The sequence below is a fragment of the Mastigoproctus giganteus genome, chromosome 5 (assembly GCF_048544385.1).
Source record: "Mastigoproctus giganteus isolate SK-2022 chromosome 5, ASM4854438v1, whole genome shotgun sequence".
Lineage (NCBI taxonomy): Eukaryota > Metazoa > Arthropoda > Arachnida > Uropygi > Thelyphonidae > Mastigoproctus > Mastigoproctus giganteus.
This window is the reverse complement of record NC_143579.1, coordinates 228,761,480-228,789,118: the sequence shown is the minus strand read 5'-3', so window position 1 is coordinate 228,789,118 and position 27,639 is coordinate 228,761,480. Positions and strand designations below refer to the sequence as shown.

At 39.2% G+C, this 27,639-nt stretch overlaps 1 protein-coding gene across 1 annotated transcript in view; it reads left to right on the top strand.

The window, feature by feature from the left end:
* The first annotated feature begins 5,045 nt into the window (after positions 1-5,045).
* Positions 5,046-27,639, top strand: part of LOC150086198 (carbohydrate sulfotransferase 1-like) — a 45,830-nt gene continuing 23,236 nt past the window's right edge. The window contains exon 1 of the mRNA XM_090373776.1: positions 5,046-5,132. Within this exon, the coding sequence (XP_090229902.1) occupies positions 5,125-5,132 (8 nt within the window). The 5' untranslated portion in view covers positions 5,046-5,124. The remainder of the gene's footprint in view (positions 5,133-27,639) is intronic.

Genomic DNA, 27,639 nt, shown 5'->3' with positions numbered 1-27,639 from the left:
TCACATTCTGGAAAACGCCTGATTCATAATTCTCAATCATTACAAAACAGATTTAAAAAGCAGCTCTTTGTAAATGTTGCTGCTTTGTATTTTATCAATTGGATCAGTCCAATAAGGAAGCGCAATAAGGAAGGGAAATTTTAAGAGCAAATTGGTGGTAACGTTATCATCGATAAAACTCCGGACGTATACATGGCTTAGCCAACGTTCAATAACCTGACTTCTATTGTTATAAGCATGAGTCACAAGAGGGTGTTCACTTCCTCCACTGAGAAAAGCCAATTTAGTAAATAGTTAAAATTTAGCTAAGAATAAATGATTTTTTGAGGGGAGGGGTTATGCTAATGTAACACAGATATTTCTCCTTCCTCCAGAAAGTCAATAAATCTGGTCAGTAATTTTTTTTTTTCTCTGAGACCACTTCCTGTATATTTTATAAACAGTTCACCCTCAGGAAGGGATCTGTTTGATAGAGGATATCGGAATGAAATCCTGATGTGAATTGGGCGTACTGGATTGGGAAAATATTCCTTTAGACTCTTGGGTAGCTCATAAAATCTGTAAACTCGAGGTTTAGGAGTTACATCAAAGCAGAATTGACCATCGTGTACGAGCGATAGTGGATTGTACTTTGATCAAAACGATTAGTGGGATCACAGCACAATCTTTGACCCTCGTGGGTAGTACAGTTGGTAGGATCACCGCCCTCACCACACCGGGTAGAAAACACCTGAGTACGAGTTCAGTCGATGATGTGAGGAATTTTTATGGGCCTTTCTTCACAACTTGACTGAGTCAATTGGTCTAAGGGAGGGTAGCATGGTTTTTTCTCCCGGAAACTTTGGTTTTCATCCAGCAAACAGAAAATCGACCTCAGAAAACACAATATACATGGAGCAACATGGCCTTAGTGGCTGATGCTCCTAAAACCCTACTACTACAACGTAATCTTTTGGACAATCTACCGTTTCGATATCCACTGGGGACCAGTAACTGTACTTGAACATCATAATTTAAGTGATGAGGAACAGTGTTGAGTGCTATTCAGAGATGAGTCAAGATACAGTCTGAAGTCGGATTCTCGTCGGGTTCCAGTGCGGCACGAAAGAAGAACCCGAAACAGACTGGTGTGAATAGGAACACAGTCAGTTTAGTGGAGGTGGACTGCTGGTATGGGTGGGGGGGGATTGGTCTCTGTGGTCATACAGACCTCTGCATCATGGGAACGGGACCTTGATCCTGAGATGAGAGTATCGTCCATGTGGATACGTAAGTCATATTTACAATAGTTTTTCCTTGCTGTGACCCTTTAATTGTTTTGATCAGTGTATTTTATACCACTTGTACTTCGTGGATTTTTTTAAAAATAATTATTCAAAATTTTCAAAGTCTGACTCGAAGGGTAAGTCAATGTCCCTGTTCTATTCACACTGGAAAGAAAACATTTTTTAAAGTCCCTCGGCAACTTTGCCCGAATTTTGTGTCAGAAATAATTTGCCTCGCTTCAGTCCACCATTTGAATTTCTAATTAAGACTGTAGGCCATTTTGTCTTTTTAATGCTGTACCACTGTTCTTCAGCTTAACAGAATCAATGATGGACTTCAGAATTTTCGGAGTTAAGACTTTGCTTCGTAGCTGCTGTTCAAGTTTTTAATTTTCTTCTTTCGTCCTTTTATCCTTTGCTAAGACTTCTTGGAATTCGTATTAAAGAGATTATTCGGTCAACCATCTTCTGTATGATTAAATTTCAAATTACATCGTCTTCAGGCAGTTTGAGTCTCTGCAATTTGCATTCTAATCACCGTGGAGAGTTAGGATTTCGATCATTCAACCAATCCCCCTCTGAGAAATTAGAAATTCTAATTTCAGATTAGCACCCATCTTATTGCTTGACAGCAATAGAACCTTTTACTTTCTACAGGAGTTGGAATGGCGTGAAATAAAAACTTGGCCTTGCAAGTATTGCTCATTCTAATAAATCAAATATTTGTCTTTGGCTATAAATCAAATAGACATCGCATGCGCAGCATTATTATTCACCAATTGAAATATATAATCACTAGCAAAAAATTAGAAACCTTATTCAGTATCTAATAGGACCACGTTTTTTCCCGAAAAACAGCCCGTACACATCATGGCATGGATTCCACCACATGTCTGATGGAATCTATAACCAGATTTGACCATTCTTCCATCAGGATATTTGTCAGCTGCTGTATTGTGGTTGGTAGAGAACTGCGAAGTCGAACTACTCTTTCCAACAGAAGTAATCGGGCTTGGAGAATTAGGTGGTCGGGGTAGATGTTGAACATCTTGGGAATGTTCCTAGAACCATTCAAATAAAATTTTTTCACGTTGTGTTGTCATCTTGAAGGAATCCATCGCAATTCGGCTTAAATTGAAGTATTGCGGAGGGAAGTTGTTCTGGTACAACAGAAAGATATTCATTGGGGGTAATACGACCTTTAATGGTATGAGAGGACCCGGTCCGTACCAACAGAACATACCCCATACCGTGATATGACATCCAGGAGTTTGAGTAGTAGACACGAAACAGTCTAGTGCAAATTGAGACTCGTCAGGCTACATGATCTTTCTACACTGTTCCACACTCCAGTCTTGGTGTCGGCAGCATCACTCCAGTCGAATCTTTCGATTTTCTACAGAACGAAATGGCTTCCGTATAGGTATATGACTACCAAAACCCAGATTATTTAACCCACGTCTTATAGTTCTGTTGGAAATGGACCTTTATTTGCCTAAATTGAATTTTTCAGTCATTTTCTGCACGCTGGACCTTCTATTCTGAATGCACACTCTTTAAATTGCTGCAGTCTCGTTCTTGGAGTACCGAATGTCTTCTTTTAGAGATGGAAATGACACATCCCAGTGATTTCCTTTGTTTTCTGGATTGTGGTTCCTGTTAAACGTGCTCCAACGATAACACCTTTCTGAAAATGGTAAAGATCACCAGTCTTCCCGATGACCAAATCGACAAAGAAGCCCAGAGAAAGTGCATCCCACAATTGCAAAAGGTTTCTAATTTTCTTGCTAGTGAGCGTATATTTTCAGTGCTTATGTTAGAATCCAAGGTCTATATTCATTCACAGAAGAGTTATAGCGTGTTAGATGAGAAATACGCTGTTCCAAACAATTATAGGTTACCTGGATTGTTTTTTATTTTGCCCAAAGTAAACAAAAGCAATTAGGCGTCTGTAAATTATGTATTCTGTGACTGGTTTATCTGCTTGCAGGATGAAAAACCGTATTCCGAATCTTCCAAATCAACTTAAAGGTTGTCAGTTAATGAAACTGAGTAATTCGGGAAGACATCACAAGGAAACAGAGACGAATCAAGAGGAATGGTTAATATAATCATTGTAAAGCATTGTAATGATTATATTTTCTTGGCTAATCAAGTTCTTTGTTTTTTTCATCACCTAGACTTTTTCCTATTGGGAAAACAAAGTAATAACACTACAAATTCATAATTAGCCCGATGTAATATTTGCAGAACAACAAAATACATTTAGGGGACGAAATCTTTAAGAATAAAAGGACATCTGCTTGGTACGGTTTGCTGAAAATTCTTACCAAGTGCGTCAGTGTGTGAATATCGTGTTGCTATGGCAACCACTATTCCGGCAGCAGAACGCGGTTAATCAATCATGCTCTGTTTCCACACGAAGAGATGGGGGAAGATAGGACTGAAAATGATTCAAGGTTTAGAGGGAGGGAAGGAATGTCACTTTTCGACACCCTCAAGAGATAAAGGGGTGTGATAAAAAAACACAGGAAGTGGAAAAAGGTTCAAAATCATCATGTTTGCATCACTTATAAAGGAATCGGGTTGTTTTTGGAGACACCAAGGCAAATAAGACCGTGAGGACTTAGTGTATGCATGGTCAGCCCTTAGAGAAATTCACCCTGGACTGAAACAGGCTTCAAGTCTCAACAAAGGGTGGATGGCAGATCAATCCAGGTAAGAACTCTTCCTTGTCTTTCTCTCCCCTCCCCCGGAACATTTATTCTTGTACCCCATCTTCGAGCTATAGGACCGGTCCTCTGCAATCTATCCAAAATTGGTTTTATAAAATTTTACTTTTATTTTAAAATTTTGGGAAATTCTGAACCCACAAATTCAATAAAATTAGCTGGACAGAAGTGGGGAAACAAATAAGATAAACTTTCTAGTGGTCAGGCGCGAGGGTGCATAAGTACACGTGCCTTGAGTGACTGCTAAATACGGTGCTGTTTCTCCTATTCTCTCTATCTTGTGAACTCCTCTGACCGTGTGGTCATCTCGGACTATAAACATTTATTTATTTCGATAAGAAGGTAATTAATGGATCTATTCACAGGAGATTGGAAAGACATTGGGAGAGTCTTCGACAATGTTGTCCCGGGTTCGAACTACAATATGCGATTGATGATTACTCAACCACTGACCACCTGCCTGCTTGACCTTTTGACCTCAAGGGTGATTGACCTCCAGAGTAAAACAACAAACTCGCCTAGAAGTCCTCTTTTTGGCCCTGAGGGTTAAATTAGGAGAGGTACGACCCTGTCCCCACCGGTTTATTTTGCTTTATCGAACAAGCCCTCCTGAAGAAAGAAATCCGTTGGCTGCAGTGTTCGGCCATGAACCCTAACCCAAGTCCGTAATCATTTTTTTCCCCCTAGCCCGCCTAATTATTCTCGTCTACTTTTTTCCCCTACACCACCCCTTTCAACTTCGACATTGTTTACCGGCTCCGCCCGACGTTCTGCTCTAACCGACGCTGCATTTAACGTTTACATATACCCCCTCCCCCCGCAAACTCCCTCATTAAACAGTCCGCCTTTTTTTTTTTGTTTTTTTTTTTTTTAAACCGGTCTGGAGGCACTTTGACCTTCGGCTAGCCAAGACGGCGCATCCCACATTTCCTACATACCTCCAGCCTTCGTCCTACAGCATGGCGCTAGACAGTACGTCACCTAACCTGCATGACGTCACACGACCAGACTACCCCACGTGCCGCAGCGAAAGATCGGTCGCAGTAGAGCTATGGCGGTGTCCGTGCATGGTGTGTGAGTAGGAGCGGAAACTCTCTGGCAAACCGGTGTATGAATCCGGGTTCAGCATGAGCGGGTGAGTATGTCTTATTTCAGTTTAGTGACCGTTAGCTAAACCATCTCTCTATTCCCGGGTGGCGCTGGCTGGTATCCATGACAATCGCCATCAGTGTGCGTGTGTTGCTAGGTTGGTAGTAAAGCTCCAGCAGAGATGTCTACCTAAGACAGCAGCGAAATGCTTTCTGGTTATAAACTTAAGGAATCGTCTTTTGTTGGAGTTCAAGAATCTTGTGCACATTTAAGATTTTTCTATCCAACCCCCCCATTCGTTTTATTTATTAGAAAGGTTTGTCCATCAGAATTCGAGATCTTAAAATGCTTGGGCTGTTCCTAGTGGTTTTAATAAACTTATAATTTCAAGTAGTTCTCCCCCAATCATTTAAAACGCGAAAGAAAGGGGAGGGGTGGTTCTTCCCTGTGCAAATTCCATCACGTATTACTCAAGTAATACGTGATGGAACTTTGAACCTAGTATTTCCCAGAATCACACATTTATCTCTTCGTTCTTTGTAAATTGATAAACAGTGGTATAGATAGAGGAAGTGTGGAGGAGAGAAGTCTGTAGTGTGCAATTCTTCTTGCATTGATTTTCCGAAACAAAAAGATGTGCTTTTCAAGGTAAGCTGAGACTATGGAATTGTTAATTTTTAACGATTTTAAAAGAATATTTAAACTTTGACAAGGGACCATGCAATGTTCAGTATGTGTTTTGGAGAGGGTTAAATAACAACATTCTGTTAGCATATTTCGAAACGCTATTTTCTGATCCTGATGACTAGATAGAATACTGGAGTCTTTAAAGGAACCCAAAGACTTAGACATCGTGATCTCATCTTTAAATTCTTCAAGGGCTGAAATTTTGCAATAATCTTATTTCAAAGAGGTTTCAGGTGATATATTAACAATTTAAGTAAAAAATACTTATGTTCCAACCCTTAATGGAGTTGTCGAAGAGAAAGTGGATATTTATCGCGAGTTTGGAAGCTATTTCTCAATATTGTCTGCCTTGACATGTGTTTCCGTCCAAAAATTATTCCTTAAAGTCGATATAATTATCACTGTATGGGAGTTTAATACTCTGGGTTGGGGTGGGGGGGGGGAAGCGAGATTAAAATTCTACTAGCGTCTTGCATATCGATGTTATCTAGGTCTAACAACTTGGCTTTGGTCCATCTTTTTATTCATGACCTCCTTGTTCTGTTACGTCAGTGGATTGTTCTTCATTCTTATTAGAGAACGCAATAAATTAAGCTTTTGATTTTTTTTTCTTTGTATTCTGAAATGTGGTATATCTCATGGATGTTGATGGCAGATATTACCTTTTATAGATTTTTATGAAATTTTTGCAAGTATTGTAATGAATGACATCAAAATGTAGTGGATCTTTTTTCTTTTGTAATGATCAAGAGCGTTTCTGATCAATGTCCAGCGATATTGCGTCATTATAGTGAGGTTCCACCCTCCTTGGTAGCAATAACTTCGAAAAGGTTCACCGTATTCCAGAGGACTTAATACCCTTTTTAAAATGTTCATGTTTTGGTGATCCTGATCTGCAGACAGATGAACGCAGCGCCTTCTAAAAGGTCAATAAAGGTTCTGCAGTGGTCAGCAGAACCTTCTAAAAGGTTCTTCTGACCACTGCAGAAAAATCTAGGAAACTCCTAGTTCCAGAACTTCTCAATTAGCGGTCCAACCAATATGAGTAGACAGACCAAATTCTAAGTGAAACCTAAAATGTGGACTATCTTGCGAACTGAAGGCTCCATTAGCGTTTTATATTGAAAAAAATTGTTTTATTGTAATTCCTCTCCAATAATATGCAATTTCAAAGTATCACGTTTCGGGTGCATTTTACTTAAACAGAACTTTAATCTCCAGACACGATGGAACTCTAATTCAGAAACTTAGATCTCATCAAGCAGCACTTCATAATGCAACACGAGGTTCTGAAGAATAGGATCAGTTCCAGCTGCCAATGACTGTTTACCTTTTTAAGTAGAATAAGAGTAATTCACAGGATTGGTGTGCCCTAGGGTTTGTTCGTGCGTCAACTTCGGTTCTTTCTTTTAATCCCCAGTAATGGATTTCACATCCTCTATTTCCTCAGGGGAAAGAGTTTTCCATGATCACATTGTTGGTACAAAGTCTTAAATTTTCCATTAACAGTCGTATGCTTTGTGCCTACGTTTTCTTGGGTTATACCAGAAGGGGTGAACGAATAAATCATCCACTTCCCACAATGTCACACTCTGGGAATGGAATGCGTAGGTTTGTATTTACTCCCAGTGATAACACAAGGAAATTTCATAATAAACCAATTTCAGATAAAATAATATTATTTTCTGTTTACAGTCAGACGTCCCCCAGGCTTAAACACACAATTTTCAAGTGTGAAGTCCATAGTGCTTTCTTCGTGCTAACCAAATTGATAACAAGTGTAGAAACGAAATACATGTTCGTTAGAAAAGATAACGAAGAAAATGCTAAATGAAAAGGTTAATATGTACCCAGAATAAAATACCAGAACTTGTAAACGTGGCATAAATTCCTTAAATTAAAATATATGGTCAGCATGACATCTGTTATTCTTCTACAACGAGTTTGTTTAAACAACTTAACTTTATCTTTGTAAATATTTGTTTTCTGATAAACTGCTAGTTGACTCAAACTTAGCGACGCAACTGCTAAATATGTCTACACCATGAGAACACAACTGACTCCTCGAGTCATACAATGTCCCAAGAGGAAGTTGAGACGGAGAACCAGTCCAGTTGTTTAAAAGGAGCGCTTATCACAAAATGGACTGGTTTCAGGCTTTGCACCCATATTTATAGAGAACCATAAACTGTTCCTGGAAAGGGCATCAATCCTTTTCTGAAAGTTCGCTGATCTCTCAAATTACTACCACTTGCCTCTGTTACACTAGAAATAATTAGTACTTTTCTCTTGAATGTTTCCAATAAATTACACTACTTCGCATTAAAATTGCTATTTACTCGTAGTATTACACTAGTGGAACATCGCAGCAACCTTGCAATTAAGGAGATCAATAACCTTTTACCGCGGGGTACGCCTTTCTGATGAAAGCTATTTTCATCGGAAATGCATTTTAATCTGACGTTAACCTAAGTTGAGATGTAAGTTTAGCTCGATTGCAAAGTATTTACTAAACCAGACCTCAAAATCAATGTTGATGGTAGTTTTACCCTGATTTCGATTACAGTGATTACGACCAGAACACTGGTTACAGATTACTCTTCAGCAATAAATCACTATACGCCATCCAGTGAAGGGATAGGAAAAAAAAAAGGTGTAGTAAGGGTCATGTTGGTGTCAAAAGGCTGTTTTGTGCTTGTAGAAAGAGAAAATAGCGAGAGAGGGATTAATATATTACATGAACACAACTCTTTCGGTTCCAGAGAAAGCTAAAACAGGCCATGGCAACAAAACATGAACATTTTCCGATTTCAAACATTACAAATTGAATGTGACTTCCACTAATGAGATTTCTAATTTGGGACTGTGAATGTCGGGAGGGAAGGCTAGAATAAAAGAAAGGGGACTTAAAAACACCAATAAACATATGTTTACTCGACGCCTAATACCACAGGCCTCGCTTTTAATTAATGAAGGACCTTTTTAGATAACTAGAACGTTTGCGTCATGTCTTGTACCTCCTAACAAACACTCGTTTCTGACAATTAGAAGATTGTACTCCCACATTCTACCACGTTGGCAATATAACCTTGGAAGAAAAAGAGGAAATTGGCTTCAAGCTCCATTTTAGTATGTTTATTTAACAAAAGATTTTTCTGCTTGGCCAGATCTTACAATCGACAATTCGAGTGTATTCAGTTACCATGGCAATAGCCAATTTGGTATACATATTCTTGGAAGCGTAAAGAATTATTAGTTCGTTGTAGGAAAAACATGGTTGGCTTTATTTTATCTTTCTGCATTAAGCTGGATTGGTTACTTGGATTCTAACCGCCTTTGGTGACATTGTTTTGAATCTGTCCACTACGAAATACACGCATACCAGGATGCACGATTGTTTTCTGTCTTTTACATGTGTATTTGAACGTTTCTGGTTTTGATTCTACTTTGGGGAGATGGAAATAGGATAAGTATGAAGGGCATTTCAAAATTGAACGGAATAAGTGTTAAAACATTCTACAGCTAAAAATATTAGCCATCAATTATAAATTACAAAGCTGTGTAAAACGGTAAATAACTTTTGTTCAAATTTATGCCATAAAAATATGACTGTGTAAAACGGACTTTAAAATACAAAAAAAAAAAACACGTCCAACAATGACATGAATAGATGGCAGTCGACTGTTTTCTGGACGAAAACCCCGAAAACTCGGGTTTTTCTTCCAGGGAAGGTAAGTCGACCACAGAATACATGCAATTTATAGGAATAGTGTCCCCTGCCCTCGTGTGTAGCACAATTGGTACAATCATCATCCTCTCCATGCCAAGTCGAGTATACCTGAGTTCGAATCCCATCAATCGCGAGGGTAATTTCTATGGGTAGCATGGTTCTTTCTCCTGGAAACTAAGGTTTTTCGTCCAGCAAACAGCAAATCGACCAAGAACACGCAATTTACAGACATTATATACTGCGCAATATTGTCTAGGTTGCTGATCGCCTGAAACCCTACAACAGAACAACATACTCTTGGCTTTAGTTTTTAGGCCCTTAACACTTAGAAGAGTCTACTTCATTTTGAACATTTAGCAGCAGTTTGCTGAAGATTACCTGTTGAAGCAATTAAATAATTATCAGTTGATATAACCGGTTAGATTGCTGAAAAATTTTGACTACTTCAGTGTTATCTGTTTTTCGTTCTTACCTATTACAGTTTTCTGCCATAGAAGCAATCTTCAATTTATTTGGCCTGGCCTACTGCACCAAGTGTAATGCCCAAGATGCGCGCACTTCTGTTACAAGGACCACTCGGAGAACTTTGTTAATGTCTTCCATCTCCGATCAATACTTAAGAGTGCATGTAGACCAAAGCAACGAGGCAAAATCTCACCGCGTGCTTTTGTAGGGACCTGAGTCCGCCTATAAGGATATCGTTCACGTTGAAGCATTTGGAGTACTTCCTATTCGATTGTATGCTATTGATTTCGTTGTCCAAAGTAAAAGTAGTCCTTTGCTCTCGAAAAGGGGGAGATAAAACACGCTGCCAGCAGTCCGATAAACTGCCCAAGAAATGTTCGATAAATCACGCCCATTATCAATATTCGCAGGATAACTTAATTCCATCCATCTAACAATGCTCTTTGATTCTACAAGACAATGAATGGCTTTTCTTCATTTCAAGAAACGCGTCCGAAATTATCCACACGATTTACTATTATGGTTCCTCTATCTTCTGGTCCTAGTTCCACTGGTACTCATCGCTCTTGTGAAATCATCTGAAAAGACTGGAAGTGTGCATGGTGCTCTTAGACGTTGCTGGCAATAACGCCTAATGAGCTAGAGGAAATATCCATCCCAAACTGTCCAATAAATTGTGCCAATGTCAAGTTTAGGTAACATTTTCCAGGGATGTATATCGAAGCCTGGATTTTCCATGGAGGAGAGGTTTGTTTTTAAAATGATGGATTTTTGGTAAAATTTATTTATCAAGGCAATCAAAAGTGTCACACACACGCCCTACGGTTTTCTGGAACATTTGTATCGGACAGGCACTCCTTTTCACAAGCTGTGTGTGTGTGAGTTTAATAAGTTGGAAGGCGTGGCAGGAAATCCAACCCGAAAGACATCTGGTTCGATAGAAAATTTGTCTGCGCACGCGCCAGATAATTACTGTCATTCATTGAAAGCAAACTGTGTGTAAACAAAATCACGTGTTTCAGAGTTTCACGCGAAGAAGCTAAATTGCAAAAACTTTTAAATATTATTTAAGAGAATATTATTGTTTCAAAAATATTAAACGATTAAGAAATTTTAATATTTTCGAAAATGTTATTCAAAGGATTAATTTAACGGTCGGTGTATATTTTTACAAGAAATATATGATAAAAATAAGCAAATTTAAAAACAGCAGAAGGTGCCATTTTTATTTGGTGCATTCAGACCACCTACTACTTTTATCGACGCCTTGTGGCCTTGGTTGCTTTGTCACTTAACATACACCTAAGTAGTTAATGCAATGATCTTAATGCCCCAGCAGAACAACACTTTTCCTTCACACCCTTCGTGGAGCCTGGACAACCCCAGGGGCTCACAACTGGTGAGTATGGGCTTGGCAAAACCATGGTCCTGAGCTGGATATCATTATTCTTCCATAAGCCTCAGGCTTCCTTGTACAATATGACTAATAATTAATAATAGACACAACACAAATCGTCCACATGGTAGTGCAATACCACGGCAACTTGTTTTGAAGGAGTTTTGTTCTTTTGTGAGCATCAAGACCATTGAATTAACTGTGCAGTTTAAATCTTTGCTGGTTGCACAAAGGGGGGGGTGAGTGGAAGGGAGTGGAAACCTGCTCTCCTCCCCGTCTGTTTGTATAGTCCAACGGTGTTAGGCCTTGAAAATACGGTGGCTGTGGCATTTTGCCCAACCAATCTCCTTGAAATTTGGAAATGGTGCGTGTTGTTTTGATGAAACAAAGATACTTTTAATTGACCAAAGAAGGTTAGAAGAACCATCTTCATGCAAGATGGAGGTTTTATATCAAGTATTGCCCTCATCAAAATATATAGGAAAGAAATTTTTTTCTTGTTTTTTAAGAAAAATGTCATATTGTACTGTTAGAATTAGGGACTGGCTTAAACATTCAGCTGCTTGAGGAGGGATTCGATATAATGATGCCATATTTCTATTTATCTATACATAGTGTCTGAGAAATACGGACCTCCTTATAACACTAGGATCTTCCAGTTAGTGGGTGGGGGGAGTCATTCCCAAAAGTTCTCCTATATTGATATATTCTTAATCCTTCTGCTCTTAATGTTTTGATATTGACGTAGACATGAAGTTTAATTTTACTTTTGCTGATGATACAAAGATGGGCAGGGAGTTTAATGTCTATGATCAGGGTATATTTTTCCCTTCCCAATCTAGGACTTGGATTTCAAGAATTTTTGGGGCGAAGTGATTATCCCGTTGTTATGCATGCATGTCTGGAAACCTCATTTTAGGAAGGATGTGGAAAGGGGACAGATTAGAGCAATAAGATTAGCGAGGGGAATAAAAGCGTAGTCTTACCAAGACAGATTTCAGTTCTCAAAATTGCAGTCTGGAAACTAGGCACCTTCGAGGAGCCTAATTGAAATGCTTAAGGCGATGCTGTTAGCAAACTTACTCCGACAACCCACATAATGAGACCAATCGAAGAAGGATCGTTGCAGGATAGATGTACGAAAATTTTCTTTCAATCAGACAGTAGTTGATCTTTGAAACGGGCTTCCATCTAAAGCTGTGAAAGTGGGTAGAGGGAATGCATTTAAGCAATAATTAGAGAAATTAATGGTAGGGATAAACAAACGAAGTGGGTAAACCTTTTTTTTTTTTTTTTTGTCAGCATAATTTTGCTGATACTAATATGAAATTAAAATACATATTTTTTTTTCTTATTAAGCAATGCTGGAGTTATTTTTCCAGTAGGGCATCAACCGTTAACTCCTTCATTTTTTCCTTTAGACCATTTTGATCTAAATGGTAGAATAAAGGCGGAGTTAATACATTTTTATGATATTCAGTGATGAAGAATAACTTTTTATTTTTAACTGTGCTTCATTCATATTTTTTATAGGATGTTTTATAATCATCCTGTACCTTTGACAGTCATGGGTGCTGTGCCCAAGTAATCGTCCCCTTGTTTTTAGCATATATATTAAATTTATGAAGCTGAAAATAAAATGTAAATATCTTGCGACAGGATTTCCTTGAGCTTATGAGCTTAGACCTTTTTTGTGGGAAGTTTCGGATGTTGTCGATGAGTAGTGCAGATAAGGTAAGCAAACATTTTATCAGGGAGAAAGGCAAGGTACTCGTACATCCTGTGAATGAAAACAGGAAAGAAGCACTTGATGTAACCGTTGAAGTCGTGATAAAGGGTTGAATTCTAGGGTGTGGTGGAGTAGGAAATTTGAATCACCATTATGTGGCTCTCTATCAGAGAGCCATATCGGTATAGCAGTTTTATTTCCCTATTTCAACGTAAGGTGTCTGCAAAGTGAGCATAAAATGTTAACATATCTATATTGTGAAGTACTTTTTTAAAAATAAATCGAAGATTGTATTCCCTTGAATTTACTGCTTCATTTATCTGGCTATATCAGCGATAACACAAGGAACACTTCAGAAGCATTACAATCCGACTTCCAGGAATGTTTGTATAGACGCATCTCATAATAAAAGGGACCTTGAATTGAGAGAGGAAGCCATTTAGCACGGCTCTATTAAGACAAAGCAACTTCTGGCGGATCATCTAAGTGAAAGTGCTGTAGCATCCATGTCGACCATATTGGGTTGAACAGCTGTCAAACAACAATATGGCTGAGCATAGGCAACAGGCGAAACATTGAAGGAAATGTTAGAAAAAAATACCATATGGACAATTGCTCCACTAATCGGGGAGATAGGTCATGTAGTGTTTATTTTTAGGGCAAACAAATGAGTTATTTTATCCTAAATTTGCTTGAACATTGTAGTACGTGATAAGAATATTAAATTGTTATGTAAATTACATACTTTGAAAAAAGCGTAGCAACACACAGTAAGTTACATTAGCCACGAAATTAAATGTTTTTATTATTTTTTTTCTCAACCACTCCAAGAATTTACAGTAAAATCCGGACTGAAGATTCCCAGTCAAATCTGAAGAGTTGGTGACCTTTAGTATCATAATAATAATTGTTTTCCAGTGCAAAAAGACAAATCCTTTATTATTTCTGGATTCTAGCCTCTCCAAATTAAATCTATAGAAGATCTGTCAATTATTCAACATTTATTATTTTAAAAAAATTAATATTTATATAAAATTATTTAAATTATTTTTTATAGTTAAATCTTACAACTATTTTTATTTATTAAACAAGGCTAAACGTATGTCGGCTGCCAACAGTTGGCATAATGCCAAAGACGTGTATTTCCCATAATTATCGTTAAATTTAATCGATAAATATAATGGAGTAACAAAAATGTGAAAATTTATTCAGGAATATTTTAAAAAGCGTTAAATAAAGTAATGTGTAATATAATCGGTGTAAATACAGTGCGCATAAAATGGATTGTGTATTTTTACGTAAGGACAAAACAAACAGTGAAGGTCATGAGTCATTATGAAAACTTATGGGCGCATAGCATGACGAACAGATTACATCAACCTATTTGGTTTTCTCTAGTTTTTTGTTGTTAGAAAATAATGCATTATAAACAGTTAATGGATGACTTAAACTTCACTCAGAGCTGTTTAAATATTTATCTCCAAATTTCGAAGAAAAGCTGCACCTGCAGAGTCAGTATAATATTCAAATATATAAGGTAAGTAGAAAGCAAAATTGTTATTGATCACCCATTGTCTTTTTGATTTTGATGTATACGATATTTTTCTCTTTATATTTTTTCTTATCCAGAGGTGATCGTGGTTTTATAAACATTCGAGTTTTATGTGTTGGGGTGCGCTTTTTTCCTGGTCTGTGAAGTTTATAAATTTTTCAATCTATTGGGATGAAAAGCTCCTGTAAGAGCTGAAAACAATGTTGGTGTTTCCTACCCATTGAATAAAGCATGGAATTCTTAATGAATAGTTCTTGACATCTCGTTTATATTATATGCATAAAAAAGAAGTAAAGAGCAGTTAATAAGCACGTCCTAAGGTGGCGTTTTTATTTTTAAAAATATATACAATTAATCAAAAGCACGTGCAACATATTCCACGGACATTTTCAATAAAAAACAATTATGGTTCCTTTTTGAAATCCTTTTTACAGGATGTAAGCAAAGTTAGCGTAACGATTTTCGATTTAGATAGTGGGTCACGTTTTAGCACAATTTCTGGAAGAGATCGATTGGAAACGAGTTAATTTGTTGAGGAGAAGAAAGGGGGTGCTAATCCAATCTTTTAAACTGAAAAATTAAAGAACACGAAAAGTATACCTAATGTAATGTTTCTTAACACAAACATCGAGTTTTATTTATTTATTTTTTTAGAGAAAATCATGCTAGCAATTTAAAGTTCTTGGTACCAAAAAAAGGTTAGCTGAATACCAATTGCAAAAAAAAAAAAAAAAAAAAAAAAGGAAACGGGCAATCGTATTTCAGCCTTGGTTTTCCAATTGCGTACTAACACCATAGAAAAGGTCTGGACAGTGACTTTGAGCCGCCTATTTTTTCCTTAAGGTTAAGGAATCTAAAGATTCCAACCACAAAATCAAACGAAACAGCCTGTGACAATTTGCATAACTGTGGCCATTCAGTAGAAAACTGGTGCACATGCAAAAATTTGAATCGTGATGAGAGTACTCGCATAAACAGATAAAAGTAGCAGTTATGTGCAAATTACCGAATGGTAAGCGCGATTGTTACATACGTTCGATTGGTTTCATACAGTGCTACAGACAACGAAATGGCCAGTAGACAACATCTGGATGACTTTCCCAGGGGTCGAATAATTGCGAAGGTCGAAGTGCGAGGAGTGTGGCTGCAGAGTTCGGTATCGCCCATGGCATCGTCTCACATGCGTGGTCCGCCTTCAGAACGACAGGTACAGCTGTTCGAAGGACCAGTGGTGGTCGTCCACAAAAAAACAACGCCCAATAATGATCGCTATATACTCCTACAGGCCAAAAGGGACCTACACCAGACAGCGGGATCCATTGCAAACCAGCTGCACAGGACATCGCGGTTTACTGTGGTCAGTCAACTCCACAAAGGTGGCCTGCTTGCTCGACGGCCAGTAGGCTGTGTCCCTTTAACACCTGCCTATTGGAGACACCATTTACAGTGGTGCATCGAATACAAGGACTGAACAGCAGCGCAATGGGGGTTAAGGTACTCTTTACTGATGAGAGTAAATTCAGTCTCAGCAGCGATTCTGGACCTCAGCTAATCTGGCCAGAAGTTGGCACACAGTATCACCCCGAAAACATCACTGAAAGGGATCGATATGGCGATCGAGGTGTTCTCGTCTTCGGAGGCGTTATTTGGATGGACGTACACAACTCCAGATACTGAAAGGCGGTATTGTAACAGGTGCACGCCATGTGTGTCTGTTCCGAGGTGCCATTGCCCCGAGTTCGTGTTTATGGATGATAACGCAACACCACATCGTAATGCAGCAGTTGATATGCTTTTGGAAAGTGAGGATATTGTTCGTATGGATTGGCCTACCCGTTCTACCGACCGATATAAATCCCATCGAACACATATGGGACGCTCTGGGGAGACGTCTAGCGGCACACTCACACCAACCAGAAAATGTTCACTAGCTGAAAATGGCGCTGACAGAGGAATGGACGATGTTACCGCAAGAACTTTTCAACAACATTGTTCTAAGTATGGACAGGCAGTGCAAAGTCTGCATCGACATCAGAGGGTGGCCATATCTCCTACTGAGGACCACCTCTTCCCTTTGTTCCATCTTTGGCAGTGATGCATCTGTATCATGGCAAATTTGAATAAAGTGCCATTTTTGAATAAAGTCCCTCTGTACAGTTTTGTTTCCGTTGTTGTGTCGATGTTGTTTCCTTCATTTCTGTACTTCCGAGGTTCCTTTGGTATACTTTTCCCACATCCAGGCTACTCCTATGAGAAGCTACAGGTGAAAACCTGACTGGTCTTTAAGTTTTGCACACCAGTGTATAATTAATTCTATAGTTTCGTACATGCTGAAATGTACTCGCATTAACTGTTGTACACTCAAAAGAATGCTACGTTTAATCGTGTTTATCCAAGTTATCGATCATGTGCCAACTTTCCTAACTATCTGAACAAGCAATATCACTATACCCTTAATTGCTCCTCAATGGCATTAGCAATAACCCTTGCTACTAATCTGTTCAAGTGAACACGGCCTTTGCTATATAAATTCCTTTATAAAACAAGACTGGCCATTCCAGGAAAATTCTCCCATAAGTATTGTAGAGCCTTTCAAGCCTACAGTTAATCCCGAAAGATTTCATCAAAGTCGCTCCATTAATGTCTAGGCAGAATTGCAGACACAAGAATATACACTGTGCTGCCACTTTATTAGGTACACCCCTGCTGTGCACGCAAATGGTTTTTCCAACACCGTTGCAAGTCGCATGACCACAGTTGTGGATATAAATGCAGCAGAACAACCTTTCTGGTAACAGTTAAGCGTACAAACCGCAGCAAGAATGGTGAAAAGGACTGATCTAACGGACTTCGAACGTGACATGGTAGTAGGTGTAAGACGTGCTGGACAAAGCATCTCTGAAACGACAGTTTTCCTGACGTTTTCATGCACCACAGATTCAAGAGTGTATCGGGAATGGTGCAACGAAGAGAAAACATCCTCTCAATGACACTCCTGTGGAAGAAAATCGCTTGTTGATAAGAGAGGTCAGAGGAGGATGGCTAGAATTGTGCAAGCAAACAGACGGGCCACAATGTCGCACATCACGTCGGAATACAACCTTGGTGCGCAGAACAAAATATCGCAACGGACCACTAGTCGTACTTTGTCGCGAATGGCCTAAAACAGCCGACGGCCACATCGCGTACCTTTATTATCAATGAAGAACAAGAGAGCACGCCTCCTGTGGGCACAGCAACACCAGCACTGGACTATCGAGGATTGGAAAAACAGTTGCTTGGTCTGACGAGTCGAAGTTCCTGGTGCATCATGTTGATGGAAGGCTGAGAATTTGGCGAAAACAACATGAATCCATGGACCCGTCATGTCTGACGTCTACTGTGCAAGGTGGTAGGGGCAGTGTTATAGTGTGGGGAATGTTTTCTTGGCACACGTTGGGTCCACTGATACCCATAGATTCATGTCTGAATGCCACATCGCACCTAAACATCATTGCTGACCAAGTGCATCCGTTCATGTTGACAGTTCATCCTCAGTCAGATGGTTATTTCCATTTCCAGCAAGATAATGCGCCAGTGCACAAAGCCCGAATCACTATGGAATGGTCCCAGGAACATGACAATGATTTTTCTTTGCTGCAGTGGCCCGCCCAGTCCGCGGATCTCAATCCTATTGAACATCTTTGGGATGAGCTGGAAAGGGCTGTTCGCTGAAGACCTATACCTCCGTCGAATCTCAAGGAACTGAGTGACAAACTCATGTCTGCATGGTACTCCATTCCTGCACAACGTTTTCAGCATCTTGTTCAATCCATGCCTAGAAGAATTCAGGCTGTTTTGAAGGCTAAAGGAGGCTCAACACGTTACTAAGGTAGGTGTACCTAATAAAGTGGCAACACGGTGTACTTCATAAGCAAATAATCAATTCGTGTAAAATTTAAATTATTGGTCCTCACATGTATTTTCATCCTCACTGATTCTATGCCATCTGTCTTTCTTGCAGAACATCTGCCTCCCTTACAAATACGTCCCTAAGTAACACCACCTGCAGAACTAAAACATCGAGAACCTGTTGATCCATTTCTAAGGCTGGATTCAGAGTACCTTGCTCAATATATCAGACAGAATTTGCTACAGGACGTCAACTCACTTCTTGGACATGATTCGAAGTTTCCATTTTGATTCCATATTGCAGGATGCAAAAACCTTTCTTTATCAATACACAAACTCCTTATTTATAATTCTGCCTTCCTGTATCGATACAGGACAATTAATTATGGCTGCCTGTGTCAATACAGGAAGTAGTAATTATTACTTCCTTCCCGTGTCGATAGTTCTGACATAAGGTCAAAAATCTTCAAGGTCACTTTTCTTTTTTACCTCTGTTCGTTTAGGTAAAAAAAAAAAAGTACGCGACTATCAGAAAAAAAAAGAGAGAGAGAGAGAAAAATAAAAAAGGCGTAACTGGCTTTAAAATTCTGGTTTGTTCTCTTTCTTTCCATGGGTCAAGGTATTCTGCATTTGAAAGGTTCAGTATGACAGGGCAGTTCCTGAGAAACGGACTAATTTATATCACAGCAGGATTTCACAGGACAGCAAAGACTAACACTGCTAGACGTTCTTCATTACTCGTGGTGTTCTTTTTGCAGAATCTGTCAACATAGACAGGTAATTCTTTATTTTTCCTCCACCTATAACTTTAAATTTGACAGATCTTTTTGATTAGGGTAGAATTCGCAGTTTCTTTACCCTGAAATTGTCTAAGCCATGGTCTTGTGACCAGGACAGGTGTAGTAATTTTCCTTTAAAAAATACAATATTTGTTGTTATAGTTGGGATTTTTAGGAGCATTACCCACTAAAGCCTTGCTCCTTGTTTGCCTGTAAATTGCCTGTGTTCTGAGGTCGATTTTCTGTTCTATAAAATTCTGGAAGAAAAGAGTTTCCGGGAGAAAAAACCATTTTACCCTCACCTGAAACCGAATAACTCGGCCACGTTGGCAAAAGGGCCCATAAATTCCATCGACGAGACTAACTCTGGTCTTTTTCCATCTAGTATGGGGAGGTCGACGATCCTACCAATCACGAGGGCACACTGGATTATTTGATACCCCTATTTTACGATCTTTGATTCATATTGAAGTGACGTTTTATTTTCTGGGATACGAGAAGAGTTGAAATATTTGATAGGAGAGCTATCGAATTCTGAATCCTTTTCAAATTAACCATTCCTTTCTACTCAACTCTTGTAGTTTGTACTCAACTTTTGTTGAGCAATTTTTAAATGCAATGCATTCCCTCTACATTTTGAACACCCTATTATTATAAAAAGCTGTTCTCTAAAGATACGGAAACAGCTTCAGGACGCCTGGGTCACAGCCCTCTAGCTTGGAATACACCAATATGAGCAAACCAATCACGAAATCGAGATTCCTGCTAAAATTTGTCTGCTTAATCTACAGGGACTCATAAAAATCCTACCCACAGATGGCAGCAATGAATGTAATGGATGTTTCTGACTCCTAAATAGGCTACTTATTTCAATACCCTTTATCTGTCTTCTGTTAAAAGCCTTTATTACATCACCGAATATTTAGTTACAACGAGGTTTGCTTATTACAGTTTCCGTAAATAGAAATCTGACGAAAGTACGGCAGCAGCACGAGCGCGCCATGGGCGAAATCTATCTCAAAGGATAGTCGATCAATATCGAAGAGTCCATGCGAGGAGCGGTGTGGATTTATGGTGACAATTGAGCCATGTTTCTCTAAGGATTGTTATTGTATTCGTGGAACAACGCAAATTTCCATCCCACTGAAATAGCGTCGATCTGTTACCAATTAAACCATTCCACACCATCTCCCGTTTGTTTAGTCTGCCATTTATGATCTTCCAGGCATATACGAACACTACAGGTAAAAAGTATTAGTTGCGCGCTTAACCTGCTGAACATCAGAATTATTTTCAATATTCTCGCATGATTTCGCTATGGTACTCCTAACCAACCAAATGCTTTTCAAAGCCATATTTTAAGAAGAAAGTTTTATCCTTCCCATAAAATTTTAATTGTATGAAATGTTTTCTGATTACATCAAATATTCTGTACCCGTTGGAAAAAGTAATGTTCGCTCGCCTTAGGAGGAGCGTTTCGTGTTCGTACGTCTGCCTTGGGAACGTTACTACTTGGGCATCCTATAAACTTCTTCAGGGAAGATAAGGACACTCTTAATGGCCTACCTAATCACTATTTATGGCCTCTGTAACATTCTATTAGCTGTGATAACATTAAAGGAAACAGTAAACTCCTGGCTACGTAGATCCAGAGTCAAGTGACTAACGTTGTACTTAAGTTTTTTTTTTTTTTTTTTTTTTTCTTCTTCTTCTCTCTATCGGGTGGAAGTATTTGTCAAATATAAGGTGGAAGGTTCTTGTAAATATTTTTTTAACTGTAATTTTTTTTTTTTTGGCGCTTATGTTTGAATTCTAGCTTGAACTCAGTTGCTTTCATACTTATTCCTGAAACGTAGTTGGTAGGCATGGTTCATTATCCCCAAATCCCAAGGGTGCTCGGATATTTTTGGCAATATATTGTATATTAAAGTAGCTGTGGCCTATTCAGACTACTGCATGTAGTAATTCGAGTTAATTTCAAAGTAAAATTTCTCGTAGGGCATAAATCACGTACACAGAATTCCAAACATCAACAAACTTTTCCAAATCATAATAAAAGTACGGTAAACAGCAGAATCTGGAACTATAATTTGGTCTTATAATAATAAAAATGCTTTGCGTTTGATATTGCTAAATGAAAGGTAAGTTCTTTTAAAATATTTCTGTGGTGCCACTTTCCCAGCTTTTGTTCGAATAAGCGAGTTTCGGATAATCGACTTCCCTTTACGAAAATAAGCTTATACTACTACGGGTATAAGACCAATTTTTAGCCTACTAGAAGGAAAAAAATTAAACTCCTTCACTTCGTTCTATTTAGAATTTCGACTTTTTGTTTTTCGATAGCTTTTAGGTACAATCCAGACATGATCCTCAGGGTCATGATTTTTTTTACTCCCTTTGAGAACAGGTTATTTTTTTGAGCTGTTTACAGTATCTCCATTTTAATTTAAAGAAACCAGGCTGAACTGTTGAGGATTTTTACTAGGGTGCCCTATTTACAAGTTCCTGATTCAAATCCTAGGCTCGAAGGTCAGCAAGTAAATAGCGAGGGTAATGAAGAATCTGTCTGGAACAAAACAACACCATTAGAGAGGGATTTACTTGAAAGCTAGAAAATAAATAGATTTCTTGAAACGCTTAAATTTGTTTTCATTGATTTGTTCTTGATAACAAGATCACTAAGTAAGCATTTTTATATAAGGGGAAAAGCAAATAAGACAGCGCCATCTTATTTATTGAAGTAGTGGCGTTCATGGTGAAATCTCGAAATGCTTTGCTAGTACTAACAGAAAGCAAAAAAGGATTACCCACATAAGGTTGCTTTTGGACTGGTCCGGTTCAAAACCTGACTTCGTAAAATCTCTGATAGTTGCCTTTCTGAAATCCTCTTCTAAGAATCAGGTCTTAGGTAAGCTCCTTAGCCAATAACTGTTCTCGAAAGACTCCTCTTCCATACGTAAACCCACTTGAAAGATTCAGTAAACGAAGTCGCTTATCCATAAGCTCTTTTACTTGTGTGTCTGATCCTCTTGTCAAGGATACAAAAATGAATCGTAATTAGAAATCGTGGGATCAAGTAAGGTCAACTCAAACGCGTAAAGTCAACTCAAATTCGTGCCTTAAAATATTACTAAATTAAAGAATATCTGGATAGACTTCAAAATGCAGTAAAATCCATGTGCTTGACTTATATTAGACCATTTTTTGTTTTTCCAACAACGAATACGGGGAAAAGCAGAAAAATATTGAAACCATCTTCAAGGATTCTGCATTACCTCCTCAAGGTAATGCTGCCCACATCTGCAGCCTTCTTATGCATACTGAATTGGGACAGGAAGAGAAGAGCAAATCCAAGTGCCTAATATCACCTTATTGAGTATGATGCCAACTGTCTTCAGATTGGAAATTATCCAGGAGAATTTTTCTCCGTGTCGGACTGTTTGTGTCAGATTTCATCTACACCCATCAGCCAAAACATTGACCACCTACTTAATAGCACGTTAGGCTGCCTTTTGCCATGATAACCGCTTGCACCTAGCGTGGCATCGACTCTACTAGACTGTAGAATGTGTCCTCGGGTATTGTGGACCAGCTGGACAGAAGAACGTCCCGGAGTTCAGAAACAGAGCGCTTGTGAACTCCGGGACGTACTATGCTTCTACCATATCCACCAAACGTTCCATGGGATTGATGCCGGGGGAATTCGGCAGCTAGGAGAGCACACGAAATGCTTGAACATAATCCTTGAACCATTCCTGCACAAGGCGGGCCTTGTGCATGGGACGTTGTCTTGTTGAAAGAATCCTGTGCTATCTGGATACATAGTCACCATGTGGGGCAAAGCTTGATCCAAAACAATGCAGAGTAGGATCTGGCAGTGAGGGTGTGTTCAATGGAGATGAGAGGATTCATTGAGGTCTATATGAAAACATCTGCAAACCATGATACCACCGCCTCTGGCCTGTTTTCGTCCAACCTTGCAGTCTGATTGCAGCTGCTCTCCGTCGAATATGCACTGTCCATCGTGATGGAGCTGGAACCTTAATTCAACAGATCAGCGACTCTTTTTCAGTCGTCAATTGTCCAGGGTGCTCCCGTGCCCAACTCAACGTGGAGGGCGATGACAGTCGTGAACATGGCACATGAACAGATCGCCCTCTCCGTATGGCTGTCATCGAGAGCGTCCGCTGGATGGTGTGATCTCAGAAATGTTTCTTTATAGTCTTTCTCTTTCTTCTTTCTTTCTTGTCTTTATTTCTCTATAGTCTGCCATTAATTGAGGGATTATGAGCCGTCTGGTTTTTCCCAACGTGTCAACCGCCGTTCACCTTGACGGCCAATCAGTGGAGGTCTTCCTGTCCAGGCACGTTGGGTGGTGTATATCCCTCTTCGAATCATTCCCGTCACACCTTCACTGCGGCGGTCCTCGAACAGCCGAAAATGCCTGCGGTTGTTGAGATGTTCCCCCTCCTCTCGGCTTCTTAGTGATGCAAATCATTCCTAGTTCAAATCCCTTTAGGTCCTTCCTTTTCTCCTATTGCATGGGCTTCGTATTGTCGGAGACTTCACTCCCGGGTGCTGTGGGATGCGTCCACTCATGGGTAGGAGTGAGTAATGTCTAATGTTTTGGCTTACCAGTGTATTTCCAGCACTTGAGTTGAGGTCCGATGAATTCGGCAACATCACATCAACACTCCGTTAAGGATGTTTATTGGTACCACTAATGGAAACCACTCATCCATAGGCCGTCAGCCCTTTTGTAATCTGTTAGAATACGTATGAGGATATTGGACCCTTGAATTCCTTTTGATGTTTCCAAGTCGCCTAGATAGGGTTTTAGAAGCATCAGCGACAAAAGCTATATTGTCTGTAAATTGCGTGTGTTCTGAGGTCGATTTTCTGTTTGCTGGATGAAAAAACCTAGTTTCCGGGAGAAAAATCATGCTACCCTCGCCTGAGATAGACTAATTTAGTCATGGTGTGAAAAAAGCCCATAAAAGTTCCTCCCGTCGTCGGCGGATTCAGGTCTTTTCCATCCAGTGTGAGGTGGAAGCGATCTTATCAACTGTGCTATCCACGAGAGCAGTCGCCTAGGACAAAGTGATATAAACATGTCAAAGCACACATTTTATGCTAATTAAACATCTCCGCGGTCTCCATCTATAGTCCTCTAAAAGTAAACATCCATCATGAGACATGGATGACTTGAGTAATGGCAAATGGGTGAACCACTTGAAAAAGTGCTAAGGAATTAAGTCAAACATAGCCAAGTTCCTGTTTGGTCTTTTGGACAACAAATTTAGGAAACCGATATGTAAATACAAAGCACTTAGTCTTTGTTGCGAGACCAAAGAGCTCCTAGGACATCGGGGGGTTTCTTTTTTACCCCTCTGCACAAAACGGAAGGGGTGGGAGGGGTAAGTAGAGCGTGAATCCAACGAGTTCTGGAACTGGGCAAATCGTTCTTTAAGCAGAAGTAATCAAAGATCATTAGAGATTTAAGAAACTGTCGCTGATATCGAGCGCATGCGCACAAGCCAGAAGTGTCCTCAATTGGAAGTAAATGGGAAATCAATGAATTCGTCATGCCAAGAAAGATGCTATAACAAACACCAGAGGATATAACACGGGCATCGATTAAGTCAGAGATCTGCACTTTAAGTAAACACTTTTTCTTTTCTGTCTGTCGGCTTTTTAACTATAGATCTTGAATTTGCTGGCGTTTAAAAATGCGTTTCTGATCTTGTATTGACGCAACTGTGACGTCATGCTGTTAATGCCCTTCAGCGAAAATAACAAAAACAGCAATTTTTTTAAAGTACTTCAACAGAAAATCATTTCATTTTTGAAAAATGCTGAAAAGGAAAACTTACAATAGAAGATCTACCAGTAGTCGTTCCCATGGCAACAGATGACGATGGAGAATGGCTTACTATTGGATGTTTTTGGTAGAGTTCTGTCGTGGAACAAGGCACAAAAGCGAGACCATTCTGAATTTTAAATGGTTTTTGTCGAAATGCTTTCCTATCGGTAGACTGTGTCACTTTGTAGTTCCCCAAGGTGATGCGTTTGCCATGACATTAACACTTCAGACGCGTGCCATGAATCAACTAAACTTAACCTAGTTGGACATCTTCCAATTTCTTTCTTGGTCTACAAAGTTGGAGGATTGCTGAGAAAATTCAAAGCCTCTTTAATCACGAGGGATTTGAAGGTAATCATTAGCTGTACCAGTGGAGACCCTCCCTATTGCAGACGATCTTCCCTACCAGAGTTGCTTACACAGATTTAAAGATTTCCTGTCAAACAAGCGTTAATTCAGTAAGTATTTCGTGACAGAAATCTTTTAATCAAAATGGCAATGCGCATGACTAATTAATCTACACTGTACAACCAAAAGTATTCGGACACAAGTAATTTCAAATGCACTTTTAGTTCAAAAACTTAATACCTACTGTGTGTTAGGTTTGTATGAAAACTTCAATCTTCCTGGGCATACTTCTATCAACATCCGGTAGGTGTTAGCTGGAATTGGTCCCCATTCCTCCTACAGCCAGAACAGGTTTGCAAGAAAACCTTTTTGGTTGCAGCATAATCCGGCATTCCAATCCGATTGGTTTCTTGTCCGTGTTCTGAGCTGGCCAGTTCAACTTTTTAATAGCTTAACCACAAACCAATCTTGTGACCTTCAATGTATGCAATAAAGATTTCTTCTTCTTCTAAAATGGCGCGTTGTCCTGCTTATTAATTCCATGGTGTGAATAGCACATAATTGTCCAGAGTTTGTTTTTTCTTCTTCTGGTGGTAGCGATCTACTTGGCTTCCCACGTGATTACCACTTTCACCAACAGACTAATTTGGAACTATCAGAAACAAATCCTATGCTGTCTGACCACCTCAGTGGAATACCTGGTCATACCAACACCACATATTCATATATCTGTGATTCAGTGACATCACCGGTGATGATGTCATGTACAATATGCAAATCAGCCCTTGAAAACACATGTTCGGACTTAGCCACAGTGGCGCAATGTAACCTAAAATCCAGCAACATCCAAACTCCTTTTCTCATTGGTGACTGTGATATAGGCCTTATCAGTACCCTGTCGTTGAATTCAAGGCTATACAACTACCTATGGATAGTTAATGTACTGACAGATGTAATGCTCCTTGATTTTCCACATGCACGAGGCACCAACTATCTTCTTTATTAGGACGTCCATCCGACCTGTCTTCGTTGAGACATCGCCTACTGTCTTTGAATAACATCTTTCGCAGTGAATTTTTGGAGTTTCAGAGGGCTTAGTGAACGCAAAGAAAGGTTCTGATCTGGCATCCAACCATACTAGCTTAACGTACTGCTTCTGCAAAGGTAATCAACGAGATTTTAGTATGCCTGAGCCAATACGCATGCAAGGGGGACTTCTGGCACAGTACGCAATATTTGTTGAGGGAGATTCCACTACTTTTGGTCATATGGGGTATAAATTAACTACTTATTCTAAAACCACCAAACTTTGCTCGATTTCCATGATGTATAACTTCCGGAGATAATTTTTCATAAAAAAAAACAACTGACTTATGCCAGAAGCCATCAACAGATTAATACCCATCGTCCAATAGAACTTCTTTACCACAATTCTTTTCCATTATAATAAACACGTTGCTGTTTATTAGCGTGTTAATGAATTGATTATGCAGGGAAAGTGGCAATTAAGGCATTTTTAAGTTTTCTCTAGATTGTAACTCACTTTACATGTGTGGTAAGTTCTTGTTTAACGTATTAAAGCCTCAGTCACAAGAGGGAATGTTCATTGTCTGGTGATTAAGTACCAACTATTAGATAAAGATGGTCCCTGTAAATTTTAATTAGTCTCTTAATTCTGTTTGTTGTTATTGAGCTAAAAATGGACTGACTCCTGTGAGATTACGCTCGAATTTAAACTGATCGATGCAGCGTTTAATCTAAATTCAACTGCTGAATGCCTGCTTCTGATTTTTCTGCGGTCTTTGTCTTTAATGAAGCCTTTAAGAGCAGAACGTATCGAATTCACAACTCTTCTTCTTTAATATCGTAGGTTACTTTATTGTTTACACATTCTTTTCCTTGTGAGACCACGGCGTAATAAACACTCCTCTTTCGTGATCTATGGTACCAAGTTGATAATGTCCAGATGTCATAAATCCGTCAATCTTTATCCTCATCAAAGACTTCCTTCTATGGAAAAGCTAAATACAAGTTTAATTTAAAATCATATCTTGATGACCTTAAACTCGAATCTATTTCTATGGTTCAGCTTATCGCACTAGTTCCATCGTCA